Source organism: Chanos chanos, chromosome 4 (assembly GCF_902362185.1).
Source record: "Chanos chanos chromosome 4, fChaCha1.1, whole genome shotgun sequence".
Classification (NCBI taxonomy): Eukaryota; Metazoa; Chordata; class Actinopteri; order Gonorynchiformes; family Chanidae; genus Chanos; species Chanos chanos.
This window is the reverse complement of record NC_044498.1, coordinates 1,849,500-1,866,999: the sequence shown is the minus strand read 5'-3', so window position 1 is coordinate 1,866,999 and position 17,500 is coordinate 1,849,500. Positions and strand designations below refer to the sequence as shown.

At 43.9% G+C, this 17,500-nt stretch overlaps 1 protein-coding gene across 1 annotated transcript in view; it reads left to right on the top strand.

Annotated features, from left to right (window-relative positions):
* Positions 1-7,950: 7,950 nt before the first annotated feature.
* The window catches only part of b4galt6 (UDP-Gal:betaGlcNAc beta 1,4- galactosyltransferase, polypeptide 6), a 12,853-nt gene continuing 3,303 nt past the window's right edge, over positions 7,951-17,500 (top strand). Inside the window, exons 1-6 of the mRNA XM_030772416.1 lie at positions 7,951-8,065; positions 10,996-11,103; positions 11,388-11,501; positions 14,484-14,605; positions 16,360-16,476; positions 17,094-17,281. Coding sequence (XP_030628276.1) covers positions 7,951-8,065; positions 10,996-11,103; positions 11,388-11,501; positions 14,484-14,605; positions 16,360-16,476; positions 17,094-17,281 — 764 coding nt within the window. The remainder of the gene's footprint in view (positions 8,066-10,995; positions 11,104-11,387; positions 11,502-14,483; positions 14,606-16,359; positions 16,477-17,093; positions 17,282-17,500) is intronic.

The following is a 17,500-nucleotide window of genomic DNA, read 5'->3' as shown; positions in this document are numbered from 1 at the left end:
GTGATGCTGGAAACCAAACAAACAAAATTAAATAAATAAAGTTCATGTTCACACTCTGTATTTTTATTTCAATTTTATGGCTAGATTAATGTATGCAGCGGTTAGCTGGCCAATTACATGAGTATGTTATGGTTAGTTTAATAAGCAGAATCATCATATTACTGCACATCAGCCTAAAAATGCCCGTACAGCAACTTTGTTTTCAACGTCTCCCTTCTCAGACGCGATTCTTTGCTGATAAAAAGCAAATAGTTTCGTTTTAAACAGAGAGAGAGCGAGAGAGAGAGAGAGAGAGAGAGAGGGGGGGGGGTGAAAGGGACATGTTTGTTTGATATGTTAATGTCATGCACATAGCTGTAGTGGTCATTTTCATTTTCAGAAAGTCCATTACGTGGATTAGAAACGTCCATTAACCTTGGAGAAGACCACGGACAGGTATGCCCTACCGTCGGATGACAGCGTTGGCAACCGCTACACTTTCACAGCGCGGTTTTGCTGAGTAAACTGAATTTGCAATGTAAGGGACGCGGTAAGAACGGAGAACTGACGCCAAATGCGGAGTGAGGGATCGTTAAAGAGAAAAGAAAACGCTACGTGCTCGTGGGTGGTGTTTATCTGTCAGTATGTGTTTGTCAGGTACTGTCTGTATAGTCAGTTGAGAGGAATGAAGCTTTGCTGTCCAGCTGCTCCATGGATCCTCAAGACCTGAACGGAGTTGTAACAGTGACGGTGGACGCCATGAGGCAGCTAATTGGACCGGGACCAGTAACTGACTTGATGCAAGAGCCTACATTTTCTTCCCGCGTACCATGCAAACCGTTTATTACGAATTAATTAGATTAGTCAAAATATTCAAAATATTACTGGGACATTTTGGGGTGCAACTGGAGGAGCATGGTCCCCTCTCTCTCTCTCAGTTTCAGAGTGAGAAAATACATAAACTAGGTGGATAATAATACATTCACTGGAATTTTAAAATAAGACATTCACTGGAATTTTAATTCTTTATTTAAAGTTATAAAAATAATAAATTGACCTCCGTTGCTATGGAGCTGAAAAAGTCGAATCTAATTAACTGATGGAAGACAATTACAGGAAGCGCCAACTTGGTTTTATTACGGGTACCATCCTTTGTCGCATTCCTCGACCTCCGTTCCACGGTTGCTATCGATCGTCCTGCCAGAATCGCGCTTCTTTGTCCGTATCGAGGTCAAGCCACAGTCTAACAGAGCGGTTGATGTGGGTGATTAGCCCCGATACTCCTGTTTTTCAGTGACCATACGGGAAGGGCCTCAGATCTAACCAAGCGCTTTACTGGAGTTTAAGATTTGTTCGTGTATACGCATCCAAACAATGTTTTTACTGCAGAACACTGCACAATAAGGAGATGACAATGAGATCATGATGCGACAGTGAAGGCAGTGAACGTCAGGCCTTAAATAAATTCTGCCCTGTTCTGTTATGGTTTGTTAATCATATTTACATATTTACATATTGCCATGAGAGAGTTCAAAGGACCGCAAAAGTGGATTACCTCGGCACAGGAATTTTAACACCTCTCAGACACAGCATTACTACGTCTCCACCTAGTGGCTGAAATATGTCAACACTTCAAAATCGTAATAAAAAAATCGTGTCATGGTGGATGACAGCAGATTACAGCAAAACTGACTCCATACGACAAACACCCCTGACATGTTCCTTGGTTGTTGTTTTTTTTGGTGTTTTTAAAAGTCAGTGATGTAGTTGTTAATGTGGTCTGTCCACGAACATTTTTGAAAAGCGAGCTAAACAGCACAGAACTCTGAATTAAACAGCGCAGCAGCTCCTGTATCGGTCTGGAGCCTGTGCGCTTGTTGATTTTCATTTTACTGCGCACACTTTTATAGCCCTCAGAAAAAGGTGTGACCCAAGACCTCAAAATTATTGGCATCCTTATTAAATAGTCTAAAAATTAATTGAATTACTCACACACACACACACACACAAACACACACACAGGGTATTACGGTCCTGATGACAGCTGATGCGGAGTGTGAGTGTTACTTGGAGTCTAAGTGAGAATGTTAGGGTATCTGAGATCTGAGAAAGAGAGAAGTTAGAACATGGCAGCAGTGGTTCGCTAGTTAGGAAGGCCTCTAATGGTGACAGTGCTGCAGGTGACAGATGTGACCAGGCAACCACATGGCTGTGGGTTTGAACCCTGTGCTTAATCCTTACACCAACATGACCCTAGAGCAAAGTCATGGACTCTGAGTGAAATCCCTCCACAGACACATATGTGTATCGTAGTGGCAGAGAGTGTTAGCTTTACAAAGAGGATCAGAAACAAGTGTGAAAGTTGAAGCATTGAGCACGATGCTTACGGGAAGAAAAACGTACTGTTTCGATGTCAGTTTTATGGCGACTTTGAGAATGTCCTTGAGCAGAGAGCTTGACCTTGAATCAAAAAGATCCAGAAAGATGATTGAGAAACCAGGGACCGTGAGCCACTCTGAGTGAAAGCATCAGTTACATGTATAAACGTGTAGGAAAAGTGTTGTTTTTTCATCGTTTATTGTTGACTGTGATGGCACAAAGTGTTCAGCTTCAAATGAATTTAAAGAAACAATGACTCAGTTGTCTTTCACAAAACACCCCGTTCAGGAGCGGAAGAGTAATTCCTTCTCCCATGAGAAATAAAACCCCATAAATTAACGGCTCAGTCAGATTGACCATCTGTTTGTTATGGGAGATAAAGTTTGAAGAAGAATCTTATTTTCTGAGAGTAGATTAGGATTAAATGAGTTCAGCTCTGAAGAAGGGCAATCAAACACTGGACCCACACGGTTAACCCACACAGACACTATAGATACAGAATCAAAGTCCCCCTGACTTCTCATCCTCTCACAGGGCTACTAACACTGTTGTCAACACAGAAGGCTTTTTGCCGTAAGCATCATTACCTTCACTTTTAAACTTGTTTGTAATCCTCTTTTTAAAGCTAAAATCACTGTGTGTCCTTGATGGCAGAAACCTCTGAAGTCACATGCATCTCTGGAACAGGATGAGTCAGGATCGCTGTCTTTGCCAGTGTAAGCAATTATAGTAGGGCTCAAACCCACACCCCTCTGGTCATCTGGCCACTTTTCTCGTCACAAATCTGATTCACATATGAGCTTCTCTGTTGCCTCCCTATACCCTATTTGGAAAACCATGACTGCAATGTTGTCATCTTCCACTCTCTCAAATATTCTCTTTCTGTCTACAGAGATTACAGAGACTATTTCACTTACACTTTTTCAGTTCCTTTACACACACATGAGTGTGTGAGTGTGTGTGTCTTGTTTCTAATTGAGACTGGGAGCTGCAGTATGGTGAGGAGATAATGGAGTGATGAAATATTAATGACAGTCACAGCTTTGGTGTGAAAGGAAAAGGCGATCGCAGGTATCAGGTAAAGTGTCCTAACCAGAGGTCAGGTTACTGGGAAATCCAATCAGCTGAGGTATCTGCAGACCAGACTGCCAATCTTATTGGATCATACACCAACCAATGAGCATCATCCATGAGCCAATCAGCTGTGTGTTCCATTTCTGTGATAGTGTTCTCCATGGTCTCTGTCCGAATTAGTGCCTTCACAACTGCCACCAAAACAAACTGTAGATCATACACAGAGCAGGGAAGATCAGGTAATGCTGTAGAGTCAAAACAAAGCTGGCTATGAGAGCACTAAATTTAAGTTTATTTCCTTTATTAATCCCACAAACAGCAAAATTCGACCTCTGCATTCTGACCCATCCAAAGCAGTGAACACACAAAAGACACTATGATCAAATGAGCACACACACACACACACACACACAAACACACACACACACACACTAGGAGGCAGTGAACACACACCCGGAGCAGTGGGCAGCCACACAACCGTAGCGCCCCTGGGGGGCAGTTTTGGGGGTTAAGTGCCTTGCCCGAGGGCACTTCAGCCGTGAATGTCGAGGGAGGGGAAAGCGCTGTTCACCCACTCCCCCCATTGAAAGTGTGAAAGGTGAAAGTGTGAAACTGACTGAACAAACAAAAAAAAAAAAAAAGAAAGAAAAAGAATAATCTTTCAAATTTATGGAGGGCAGACAGAAAATATCTATATATATATATATATACACACACACACACACACACATATATATATATATATATATATATACACACACACACACACACACACATATATATATACATATATATATATATAAAACATGGCAGTATGTGAGTTTCCATAGTATCTTGACACATCTAACAGATTTTGAGAGAGGTTCAGTAACTGGTCCATGATAATGGAACATGTCGAAGGAGAAAGTGTCAGGAGGCATAAGGGAAAACTGCCTCAGGAAAGAGAGACCATCATCAAATCCAGATTTCTCCACATTTACCACAGCGTGAAGTCTACTCACGCACCATGCTTTCTCAACAAAAAATGTTATGTCAAGAGCTTTGCCAAACCAGCGTTTACGTATGGTTGCCATGTTGAAACTACCTATAGCCGAAACGTACGTGTGAACTGGTCTAACGTGCGTAGAGGCCGGGATTTCTGTGCAGTGAGAGAAGGTAATACGGACTGAGGAGTTGTCTTTCACTCTCTCTCCTACATCGAGGTGGGTTTATGTTTGGAGACAGCCCATGCTGTGCATACTCCCAGCTTCAACACGTAGTGGCCTATGTGTTACAATATGTATAGCAGTGTGGGCCATCATCTCATGGTAGTCACTACCAGTAATTATTAGTCTATGCTATGGAATTATGGCCGTGGAGTATATGAGGTCATTTAGACAACCTAGTGTAAACATTGATTTCTCAAGATGAGGACTTCATAATGACACACAATGTGTTACGTATGCACTTTGCTTTTTATGATCTTTTGCACACAAGTTAGTGTCATGTGGGAACAAGTTCTCGAGGTGTGACCATGTCCTCACGATACTGTGACAGGAGAACACATACAATGAGGCCACAGATGTACCACGTGCATTTGCAAGCAGGTATTGCCTAAAACCTCAGGGACACCAAAGTTCCAGAAGTTTAGGTTACAGACTGATACTAATCCGTTTTACTTTAGACTTGGGATGAAGCTATGGGATTAGCCTATGCCATATTAATACATTCTCAAACGTGTTTAAAGCAGCCCTCTGTCTGAGCCAATTACATATTCTGTTGGAGCTATGTCACCATCTAATGACTATATCGTTGGGGGCCAAGCAGCGAAGCATGGTGGGCATCCATTGTGTTTCTACCTTTTCTCCATCTTCATCGCTTTTCTTCTTCTGGCTAGGGCGTCTGTGGCAGCCCCCAGAACTGTATGGTAGAACGTTTTGAAATTTGGCACACTGATTGGGGACAGCCCCCTGATTCTTTTCCCCAAGCTTCACATATGCATCTCGAGCGCTCTAGCACCACCAATGGGTCAAGGTTGAAGTACATTGATGCATGCAACGTTTGAACTGTATGCCCGATTTTCAAAAATGAGGTACTGGTTGATTACTTGGATCAAGCTGAGTTAAGTGCACTCAACGCCATGTTGGCTTTTTTCTGCCATGTTGGATTTTATCAAAACGTGATTTTTTGCTACTCCTTGAACAAACTTTGTCCGGTCCTCACCAAGTTTGGCACAAATGATGTTAAGACCAAGCCTAAAAACAGTTATCAGATGGATTTTTGATTTTCAAAAACGATCCCCTGTCACAGCCAATCGAAATCGGCAGCGAAGTGGCCAAAACGTAAGTGAGCCCATATCTCAGCAACACTTTGATGCATCTACGCCAAACTTAGTGGACTGACCCAAGACCCCGCCTAAAGGGAGGCCAGAAAAAATTGCCCCATTTTACCTCTTGGGGGCTCTCTAAAGAGAAAAAACATGATTTTGCTTATTACTCTTCATATCTTTGGTCTAAAATCATGCTTGTTATTTGAAGTCGTGCCTTTTTTGATCCTGAGGTCTGGACACGTTGTCCTTTCCTGTTCTGTGATTATGTTTGACAGCGAAGTCCCCAAACAGGAAGTGAGGCGATTTCTCAGTAATGCTTTTATGTATCTACGACAAACTTGGTGAAATGACTCAAGACTCTGCCCTGAGGAAGTCAAGCAACAATTGCCCCATTTGACCACTCAGGGGCACTATAATATGGAAATACATATTTTTAGTCATGACTCCTCATGTCTTTGGTCCAAAAACGTGACTGCTATTTCAAGTCATGCCTTTTGTGGTCCTGAGGTCAGCACATGTTGCTGTTTCTTGTTCTGTGATCGTATATGACAGCGAAATGGCAAAAGAGGAAGTGAGAGTATATCTCAGCAATACTTTGAATGTACACCAGATATAACATACTTTTGACATCTTGAGGTCTGTTCCCATGTTGCCATTTAGTGTTTTGTGAGCTTATTTGATGGCAGAGGCACCAAAGTGAAAATTATGTCATAAATTGGTTATTCCTTGATGTATTGACACAAAACTGGGCAGTTGGACTTAAGACCCTGTCTTGGGGTACACCAAAATAAATTGTGCAATTTGATCATTAGGGGGCGTTGTGATAAGCAAAATGTGGTTTTCTCCATGACTTTCGGCACAGATGATCGTTCGACCATGACTCATGAATGCAAATCGTTAAATCTTTGATTTTCAAGCATGTATTCGTGACAGTCAATCAAAATCTACGGTAAACAGGAACTGTTGCCATATCTGTGGTAAATCACGACCCTGACGTAATGACAACAAGAGTCCAAGGAAACTACACTCTGCTGAACTACTTGGCGTTGGCAGCTGCCTTCAGCTGCGACCATCATTTTATTTTTTTCCAAAAATGATTTTTTTAAAGCCCTTTGAGACTGTAAACGGTGATACTTGATTTTACTGCAACAATCACTTCACTTCAGCATTCTTGGCCTCCTCATTGCTGCTTGCAGCTATATTTTTAAAAGGAATCTCACAGACGTATCAACGCCACTACTACTACTACTACCAATAACAGCTTTGGTCAGCATGACAGTTCAAATGGATTCGTAGGCACTAATTAACAATTACACGGACCCTTCGTTAAAAATGTGGTCACAAATGAATGAACGTGTAATAATATTGATACAATAATATAGATATAAATATGTATACTTGTTCAGACATTAAACAAACCGGAGGTCCCAAGTTACCAGCAGCATGGACAGAAGCTCTTATCTCAACATTTCGCTTCATTTATGTTGCCATGGCGAAGGCTGAGCCCGGTTACACCCACCGGAAACTAACTATGTATGCAGCGCAAGCAGAAATGAAATGGCACGAAACGTAACTGTTCTGTCGAACTCGTACTGTCGCTCTAAAATCGGTATCTGTGACCACGTTTGTGCTTTAAGTCTCGCTAACCGAATCTGTTAAATTGCGAACAATTACCGGTGTCAGATTTCACTACGAGCAGGTTTGGCTGGCATAGTGACTGTTTTGGATACATCGCTGTGAGGTTTTTGGGTGGGAGGAGGCACCGAGCCGAAGCGGACACCATTCCCCCCATGCTCATTTTCAAACCTGCGTCGCTAGCGAAAGAGCTCGTATACAAACATGAGGCGTAATCTGACGCACGTTTGAGCGAGTACTGAACAGAATTTCAAACTTATGACACATCATCGGTCACAAAAATGACCGATCAGCGATGTGCTATGCGGCTTGATTGTGCCTGATGCAGGCCCTCTCTTGTGATCTGGAAATTTCTTGACTGGGGAGCCGTACCCTTCCCCAGACTAACTAGCTTAGCATTAGCTTTTCCGCTGCATCCCTGCTGGTTAAACGATGCGGACTTTATCAGCATCTTGATTTTTGGATGTCTTTTTGGGCTGCTTTTATCCCCATATTTATCATATCAAATAAAAGCTTTTTATTAAACTATATCTTATATGGGATTGTCAGTTAGCTAGTGACGACTGTGAGCCAAAATGTTGAACTGGAGGTGGCTGCTGCGGGTTTCTAACCGCTCCTTCTTGGCCTTCATTTTTTTCTTTTCAATGTCTACGACCTGTCTCTACTTCATTTATGTGGCCCCAGGAATAGGTGAGTCCTCCTTTTTTCCATTCAGTTTACACGCTGATTCCTTGATTTATTTTGTTCAACTTAAACGTGTCTGTCGCCATTTGGCACTATCTAAGATGCGCCCCGAGTTACTAAACGCCAGTTAGTTAGCCGCTGCCACTCTGACTTCATTCATTCTGGTGGTGTCTCCTTCTAAGCATGCCAATCCAACCAAATTTGCTAGCAACGGCACCGTTGCAATATTGCTTTGACGTAAGATATCTTGCCGCTTATGACCGATGCCTTCTCATTTGATGAAAGTATCGATATTGTCAGTGTAACACTAGTGCCGTTTCCTTATCCGCTAATAACCCAGTTAGCTCATTTCTGCGCCGCTGTTCTCGTGCCCAAACACCTATTCCGTAATACATGTTTGACGAGGCCCGTGATGTCTTTATATATATATATATATTTTGTACAAGATGTTCGTTGTCGGTCCAGTCGCTGATTTTACAGCTTCAAAATTTCAGTCCACTTAGTGTACCAGTAAGCGGGCTTGTAGACCGAGCGGTTGTAAATTTGTGTTACATTTGTTTGTGTATTAGGCAGCGAGTTCGATTGCCCATAAAGCATCCCTATCAGTGAGAACATGCTTGGTATCTCAATTTCAAGACAGCGCATATCCTGATTATGAAATTTAGCCATTACGGAGCTGGATAAAGAGGCCCTTCATGAATAGGTGTTAAAACTGACAGTTTAGCCTTGTCGTGTATGTGTTGATAAACTTCTGTACCCTAACCCTTAATTTTCCATAGCGCTCTTTCCTCAGGCGACACTTTCATGCCTGACACACAGGAGTGACTGTGCGCCGTTTAACTGGCAGGCTAAACCTTGAAAGCGTAAGGTGACCAAAGCCTTGCTCTAGCGAGTGCGCCCGCTTATGCCAGTATTGTCAAAATATGATGTTAGACAGTCGTTTTCATGTCGCTGAGACGTCGTGAATGGATAATGTGGGATTATGGATATGCTGTAGTCAGGAACTCTTCTGAGTATATGCGCAGAGGTTTCGCGCTTGCCCGGGTCTTTGCCTTTGCGTCTTCACCTGTTGTGATTACACATCAAATGCTTCACTTTCTCTGTGTGTTGCAAACATGGCTCAAATTAACATTAGAGAAATTTGGAAGATATGGCCTTGTTTCTGTCCTGTCCTGTGCTCACTTTCCTGGTAATTTGACTATCGGAACAGGATTAGTGAAGACTCTGTATAGTATTATTGTGACTTTTTAAAGAAAATGACGTAAAGTCAAGAGGCTATATATTAGAATATATTAGAGACAAGGGTCTGACTTGGGAATCCTTATATGAACCAGGGATGCATTGTTGACACAACCCGTCCAGCATTATAATATGTTGCCAAACCCAATTTCTGAGTGTTCCTAACATCTATTTGAACTCGATTTAAATTGGTTTAGTTAAGGGTGAACTTTTCAGGGTTCCGATTTGTTTTCAAGCATTGCCACAGTCACGTGAGGGTCTGTACCCGCTGTTGCTAAACGCAAGGCCAGGCTAGTGGTGCTAGCATGCCTTAGCTGCTGCACTGGGGGCAGGTTAATTATTCATTACATGACTGACTGTAGTGATTGCTATCAAGGTGTGGATTTGGGCTCGTTTCTTTTGTTTTTTTTTTTTGTTTGGTGAAAGACATTGCTGCTTTTCTTATCACACTGGAGTCCAAATTCGGTTTTTGTTTAGTTTAACAACCAGACTCTACAGTATAATTCATCACAAACAAGGAAATGCAGTATGGGGAAGGTCAGTGGTTAGGTAGTTAGACAGCTTGTTTCACTGTTGACTAAAACATGTTCACATGCAAAGGTGGATGAACTGGTTATACTCTGAACGAGCTTCTGAAATTTTTTTTGAAGCTTAGGCATTGTTGGGTGTCAGTGGGAGATATAGTCATGTGTACCAGGAAAAGGCCCGGTGGACACTTGTATAGATGAATTCTGTTCTGATTTCTGAAGAACATATAGAACTGATGAAGAAATGCGGCAGTCATGACTAGAAGTGTTTGAGAGAGAGAGATGCGTGTTTGTGTTAAATGATTGACTGGTAGTGTTAATCTTGGCTGCTCTCTGTGTGAATGTGTGTGAAAGTGTGTGTGTGTGTGTGTGTGTGTGTGTGTGTGTGTATGTGTGTGAGAGAGAGAGAGAGAGAGAGAGAGAGAGAGCCCTAAAGGAGTCTGAGATGATGATTTCCTCTCAGTGGAATACTGGTATCTGATTTTTTATGAGTGAGACAGTCATGCAGCACACAGATGGCCGTGTGCGTGCGTGTGTGTGCATGTGTGTGTGTGTGCGTGTGTGTGTGTGTGTGTGTGTGTGTGTGTGTGTGTGTGTGTGTGTGTGTGTGCCATGCTTCCCTGGCTCTTTCAGGCTCTCTTACCACTTTCCTCGGCTTTGACCCAGTGAGCTTTCACCAGAACAATAGGCCAGTGGCAGGGAGACGTTATAGTCATCTTGTTTTCGCGCTGTGGACTGCATTGTTTGTAAAACCTCACACAATGCTGTATGTGGTCTCTCTTGGTGACGAGAAACACCCAGTAGCGGTGTTTGTTTTTTTATGCTTTTAGTGCATTTTTTCAGAGGTCAGAGGGAAATCCAGATGTAAGAACTTAGTTAAATGTAATGCAGAAGTGTGTGCATGTGTGCGTGCATGCTTGCATGTGTGTATAGAAAAATATTGAAGTGCTGTGGTAATGAGTGTGCTCTGATACAGCTCTGTGGTTCCGTGTGCATCCAGGGTACAGGGTGTGGTGTTTGTAAAATGCAATGTCAACAGGAAATTCCCTTACCTTCTCTCACCCTGGTCTTATTGTTAGATCAGGTGTTTCGGAAAGGCTAATCCAATGCGCTTCTCTCTCTTTCTCTCTCTTCCCCCCCTCCGCCCCCCCCTCCCCCCCCCCCTCCCAGTCAATACATATTTCTTCATGGTCCAAGCCCAGGGGATGATGTTACGGGACAACGTGAGAAATGCCATCAGGTTGTACACCAATAAGAACAGCACGCTGAATGGAACAGGTGAGTGACTGCACCTCCATGGCTCCACCCCTTTCTCAGACCTCATAACCACCCCCCCCCCCCCAACTCCCTGTGCTCCCAGCCCCTCCTCCAAGACCCTTTCAGCAGGAGATAATGATTGATTAATGGCATCCATAAGCAAATATATGGGAGCTATGAAAGACCTGACATTTAGTCACTCAGAAACAGTGTCCATGGGCTCAGCTAAGCAGAGCTGCACACGCTCTGATATGTATGTGTGTGTGTGTGCGTGTGTGTGTGCGTGTGCGCATGTCTCTTTCCAGATTACCCCGATGGCAATAACTCGAGTGAGTTTGTTGCTCAGCCAACCACATACCTCCCTGAGAACTTCACCTACGCCCAGAACCTGCCCTGTCCCGAACGCTTGCCTTCTATGAGTGAGTAATGCTCTCCGGGCCCTTTGGCTCGACGAGAGCAAAAGAGTGTGTGTGCGTTTGTGCGCCTGTGTGCGCGTATGAGTGTGTCTATGCGTGTGTGTGTGTGAACTGTGTATATGTATGGTGACAAGCCTATGTGGCTGACTGTGACAGATAAGACAGAGAGAGTGTGTGTATGTGTGTGTGTGCGCGTGTGTGTGTGTGCGCGTGTATATGTGTGGAGACATGCCTGTGTGTCAGAGAGAAAAGGGGTGTGTGAGGGAGAGATTAATTGACTGTGTCCACATGACCGTTGGTTTCCACTCATTTAAACGTGAACCTGTGTTTGTCGCATCAGCTGCAGGGCTGGTTTACCACAGTGCCGTGGGAAGTTCTAACTGGGATTTGCAACCTGTTTGAATATTTATTTGAATATGCTTCTCGTCTGACAGATAAGATGTTTCAAAACATCTGTCAAAAAGCAGTGCATTCACACACCTGCACACACAGCTGTGTGTGTCTTTGCCAGACTGCAGGTTGTCTGGGCAGGTTATTTGTACTGTTGTCTCTGATGGGCCCACTGACAGACTGCAGGTTGTCTGGGCAGGTTATTTGTACTGTTGTCTCTGATGGGCCCACTGACAGACTGCAGGTTGTCTGGGCAGGTCATTTATACTGTTGTCTCTGATGGGCCCACTGACAGACTGCAGGTTGTCTGGGCAGGTCATTTATACTGTTGTCTCTGATGGGCCCACTGACAGACTGCAGGTTGTCAGGGCAGGTCATTTATACTGTTGTCTCTGATGGGCCCACTGACAGACTGCAGGTTGTCTGGGCAGGTAATTTATACTGTTGTCTCTGATGGGCCCACTGACAGACTGCAGGTTGTCTGGGCAGGTCATTTATACTGTTGTCTCTGATGGGCCCACTGACAGACTGCAGGTTGTCAGGGCAGGTCATTTATACTGTTGTCTCTGATGGGCCCACTGACAGACTGCAGGTTGTCTGGGCAGGTCATTTATACTGTTGTCTCTGATGGGCCCACTGACAGACTGCAGGTTGTCTGGGCAGGTCATTTATACTGTTGTCTCTGATGGGCCCACTGACAGACTGCAGGTTGTCAGGGCAGGTCATTTATACTGTTGTCTCTGATGGGCCCACTGACAGACTGAGGCAGAAGAAGAAGAGGAGGTTAGCAATCAGGGTGAAACTGTCATTCACACATGCATTGCCTCTCTGGCTTCCATTTGTCTGATACTAACACAACTGCTGATTTGCATTGTCATCAGTGTAAATGCCACTCCCTTTGTGGAATACGCCTGTTCAGTACAGACAGAAACGTGCATCATAGAACGATCTATATTCTGAACAATGAAGATGTTCAAACCTGGTGCGGTCAGGATTTTTTTAAAAAATGAGATAGCTGATATATTTGTTTATTCACCTCGTTCTCTCTGGCTGTTATTTTTTTCCCACTCCTCACGGGGTTTTCCCAGACACGGGACTAATCCGTCACCTAGCCGTGCTGCGGATTTGGTTTAATCTGGTCAGGCAGTAAATAAAACAGGGTTAACCTTGCTTTAATCTGGTAAATTGAACAGTAAGTGATAATGGGTTAATCTTGCCTTAATCTGATAAAGCGAACAGTAAATTGTAAGGGGTTAATCTTGCTATAATCTGATAGAGTAAATCAGAGCAGTAAATGACAGACTGTGTGACTTGACTGTGTCTATGTGAAGCCCATGTGGCATATGAGTGGGTTAACAGGAGACAAAACTTCTGACACAGTGTTGTCAAAGGAAAATACTTCAAAGTGCCAAACAGAAAAACAATCCAAACAGCTGAATGAACAGACAGACAGTACTTTGGTTGATGTAATGCAGTGAACAGACAGACAGGCAGTGCTGTGTTTGATGTAATACGGTGAACAGACAGACAGGCAGTGCTGTGTTTGATGTAATGCAGTGAACAGACAGACAGGCAGTGCTGTGTTTGATGTAATGCAGTGAACAGACAGACAGGCAGTGCTGTGTTTGATGTAATGCAGTGAACAGACAGACAGGCAGTGCTGTGTTTGATGTAATACAGTGAACAGACAGACAGGCAGTGCTGTGTTTGATGTAATACAGTGAACAGACAGACAGACAGTGCTGTGTTTGATGTAATGCAGTGAACAGACAGACAGGCAGTGCCGTGTTTGATGTAATACAGTGAACAGACAGACAGACAGTGCTGTGGTTGATGTAATACAGTGAACAGACAGACAGACAGTGCTGTGGTTGATGTAATACAGTGAACAGACAGACAGACAGTGCTGTGGTTGATGTAATGCAGTGAACAGACAGACAGACAGTGCTGTGTTTGATGTAATACGGTGAATAGACAGACAGACAGTGCTGTGTTTGATGTAATACGGTGAACAGACAGACAGACAGTGCTGTGGTTGATGTAATACAGTGAATACACAGAATGACGGGGTGTGTACAAGGTCTAACAGAGGGTCCTATGGAGGTGTACATGACAGGGTGTGTGTGTGTGTGTGTGTGTGTGTGTGTGTGTGTGTATGTATGTATGTATGTATGTGTGTGTGAGTGTGTGTGTGAGTGTGTGTGTCCGTGTGTGTGTGTGTGTGTGTGTGTACGTGTGTGCATGTGTACGTGTGTGTGACTAACAGAGGGTCCTATGGAGGTGAACATTACAGAGTGTGTGGGTGTGTGTGTGTGTATGTGTGTATGTGTGTGTGTATATGTGTGGGTGTGTGTGTCTCTAACAGAGGGTCCTATGGAGGGGAACATTACAGGGTGTGTATGTGTGTGTGTGTGTGTGTGTGTGTGTGTGTGTGTGTATGTATGTGTGTGTGAGTGTGTGTGAGTGTGTGTGTGAGTGTGTGTATGTGTGTGTATGTGTGTGTATGTGTGTACGTGTGTACGTGTGACTAACAGAGGGTACTATGGAGGTGAACATTACAGGGTGTGTATATTTGTGTGTGTGTGTCTCTAACAGAGGGTTCTATGGAGGTGAACATGACAGAAGTGCCCATGGAGGAGATGGAGCTGAGGTTGAAACATCTGGATATTGAGTTTGGGGGCCAGTGGGCACCTCAGGATTGTAAACCACGCTGGAAGGTGAGAGCAGGCTTGCTCTTTCTCCTGACTTGGTGTTTTGTTGAAATGAGATTGTGGATATGGTGATGAAGATAATCAGACTTACCTGTGCAGAGCAGTTCCCTATGCCTGAACAAGCACAAAGCAGCATTATTACCTGAGAAATTACTGCAAAAAAACCAAAGCAGTTTTTTTCCCCAGACAAGAGGCTTCGGGGCTAGGGAGAGGCCTGTTACATGTTTTTCTGTTGCTAGGAGACGCAGAGTGTTCCTCAAATTGTATTTCTGCTGTAGTGTTTCCGCGCCACTGAAAACAGTTCAAAAACAGTCACTAATGGTGGGAAAATAGGATGTACATATGTGACATTTACTGTGATTGTTGTGTTAGATGAAGTGCTTTGTGGTTTCAACAACATAAAGTAACATCATGTCATCGGTCAAAACAGACAGAGAGTCTGAAGTCTTTGGATACAAACACACCTATATGTACTGTTATAAACCCTCTATATGTACTGTTATAAACCCTCTATATGTATGGTCATAGACTCTCTATATGTACGGTCATAGACTCTCTGTATGTACTGTTATAAACCTTCTATATGTATGGTCATAGACTCTCTATATGTACGGTCATAGACTCTCTATATGTACTGTTATAAACCCTCTATATGTACGGTCATAAACCCTCTATGTGTACGGTCATTGACTCTCTATATGTACGGTCATATAGCTCTTTTCCACTAGGACGGTGCTGGTGCCCGTGCTGGTGCGGAGCCAGTGCTGCCTTGGTGCCTTTTGAGAACCGGCCCGCATTTCCACTGGTTTAGGAACCGAACGCTACATAGCGAAAGTTTGGGTAATTTCCGTGGGGAAAAAATAATGTCGGACAGAACACATCTGCTTGCTTTTTACTTTTATGCTAGGCTTCCACACAGTGAAACACCTCACGAATGTTGCCCTAAAACTTTTCGCTCTGGGGGCAAAATTCATGAAAATAGTAAGTCTGTCACCTAGCTCAAAAGTTAAAACGAGTGTTTAAACGAAGGTCTGCATGCAGTGGTCTATTTGCACCAGCCAGAGCCGAGAGAGAGAGAGTGTCTTTTTCTACCATTCTGGGTCCGACTACGTTCATGTAACATGTAAACAACAGCCCGTGTTGATGTAGACACAAATTGTTGCTCATACATCTTTTAATTGTATACATATTTTCACGCTACAAATAGCCTTTAGCCTACCGGTATCTTGGTCAGACATTTTTTGTTACTCCCGCCTCTCTAGAGAACGTCACGTACCACACACATCAAACGCTGAACTGACTGGTTCTCGCGTGGTTTTTATTTGCATAGCCTCTGACATCAGCGGTTCCAACTTTTAGGACCAGCAATTCTGCGGTGCCGTGCCGGTGCCAGCTTTTTGGCACCAGCACCAGTATTTTTTCAGTGGAAAAGTGCGGCCCCGGTGCTCGATTAGGCACCGGCACCGTGGCAGTGGAAAAGGGGTAATAGAGTCTCTATATGTACGGTTATAGACTCTCTATATGTACGGTTATAGACTCTGTTATAGACTCTGTTACTACTGTTATAGGCTCTCCTGCCAGAAATGTTTGCACAGAGAGCTGGACCTCAGCAAGCATTTATAACCTGGAATTAAAATGATCTGCCATCTCTCACACTCCCTCCCCCTGTCCCTTTCTCTCTCTCTCTCTCGCTCTCTCTCTCTCTCTCTCTCTCTCTCTCTCTCTCTCTCTCTCTCTCTCTCTCTCTCTCTCTCTCTCAGGTGGCTATTTTAATACCGTTTAGAAACCGACATGAGCATCTGCCCATTCTGTTCCAGCATCTCGCTCCGATGCTCCAGCGCCAGCGCCTCCAGTTTGGGTTTTATGTCATAGAGCAGGTACACACACACTCTCACACAACCCAGACACACACACTGGTGTGTGTGTGTGGTTGGCTGGTCCTCACTTCTTTAAAGGGCTGTTTGAGGGTTCAGATTAGAATAAGGTTTAGGGTAAGGGTTGAGGCATTTGGTTGTGATGGTTGAGGTTAGGGTAAGAGACTAGGGAATGCATTATGTCAGTGAGTGCCCTCACAAAGATAAAAGTACAAGTATGAGAGTGTGTGTTTGTTTTTTTTGTTTTTGAATTTTTGTTTGTGTGCACTGCCATCTGCTGGTGTCCATGCAGACTTGCCGCTCAGGGTGTGTCCTCTTTTTCTCTGTCTTTGTAAACAGGAATATTGCAAACTCGAATGTTAGTGAAGTGCATTAGTGCTGTTTGTGTGTGTGGTGTGTCTGTGTGTCTTGTTCTGGTTAGATGGCTGTTTCTGTGGGTTATTGTATGTGTGTGTGTGTGTGAATGTGTGCGTGTGTGTGCGTGTGTGTGTGTGCGTGCGTGTGTGTGCGTGCGTGTGTGTGCGTGTGTGTGTGCGTGTGTGTGTGTGTTTGCTGCTGATGTGTGTTGTTGTTTATGTTTGTTATGAATAATGTTACTGTTTATTTTTGCTTGTTTGCAGACGGGGACCCAGCCCTTTAATCGGGCCATGCTGTTTAATGTGGGGTTTAAGGAGGCCATGAGAGACCAGCCGTGGGACTGCCTCATCTTTCACGACGTCGACCACATCCCCGAAAACGACCGCAACTACTACGGCTGTGGGCAGATGCCTCGCCATTTTGCCGCCAAACTCGACAAGTATATGTACATGTGAGTGGGCGGGGAAAAAATAGCCACTCTGTGTGAGTGTGTGAGTGTGTGCGCACCAGTATGTGAAGAATGTGTTTGTGTGTCTTCATTACACACACACACACACACGTTGTAATGCTGTTTATGTAGGTCAGATCTGGACATTCCTGTCGCTCTGTTTCTTTTCTTGACTTTTACTGTGTTGTGATTGTTAATTTGACCCTGTGTGTGTGTTTGTGT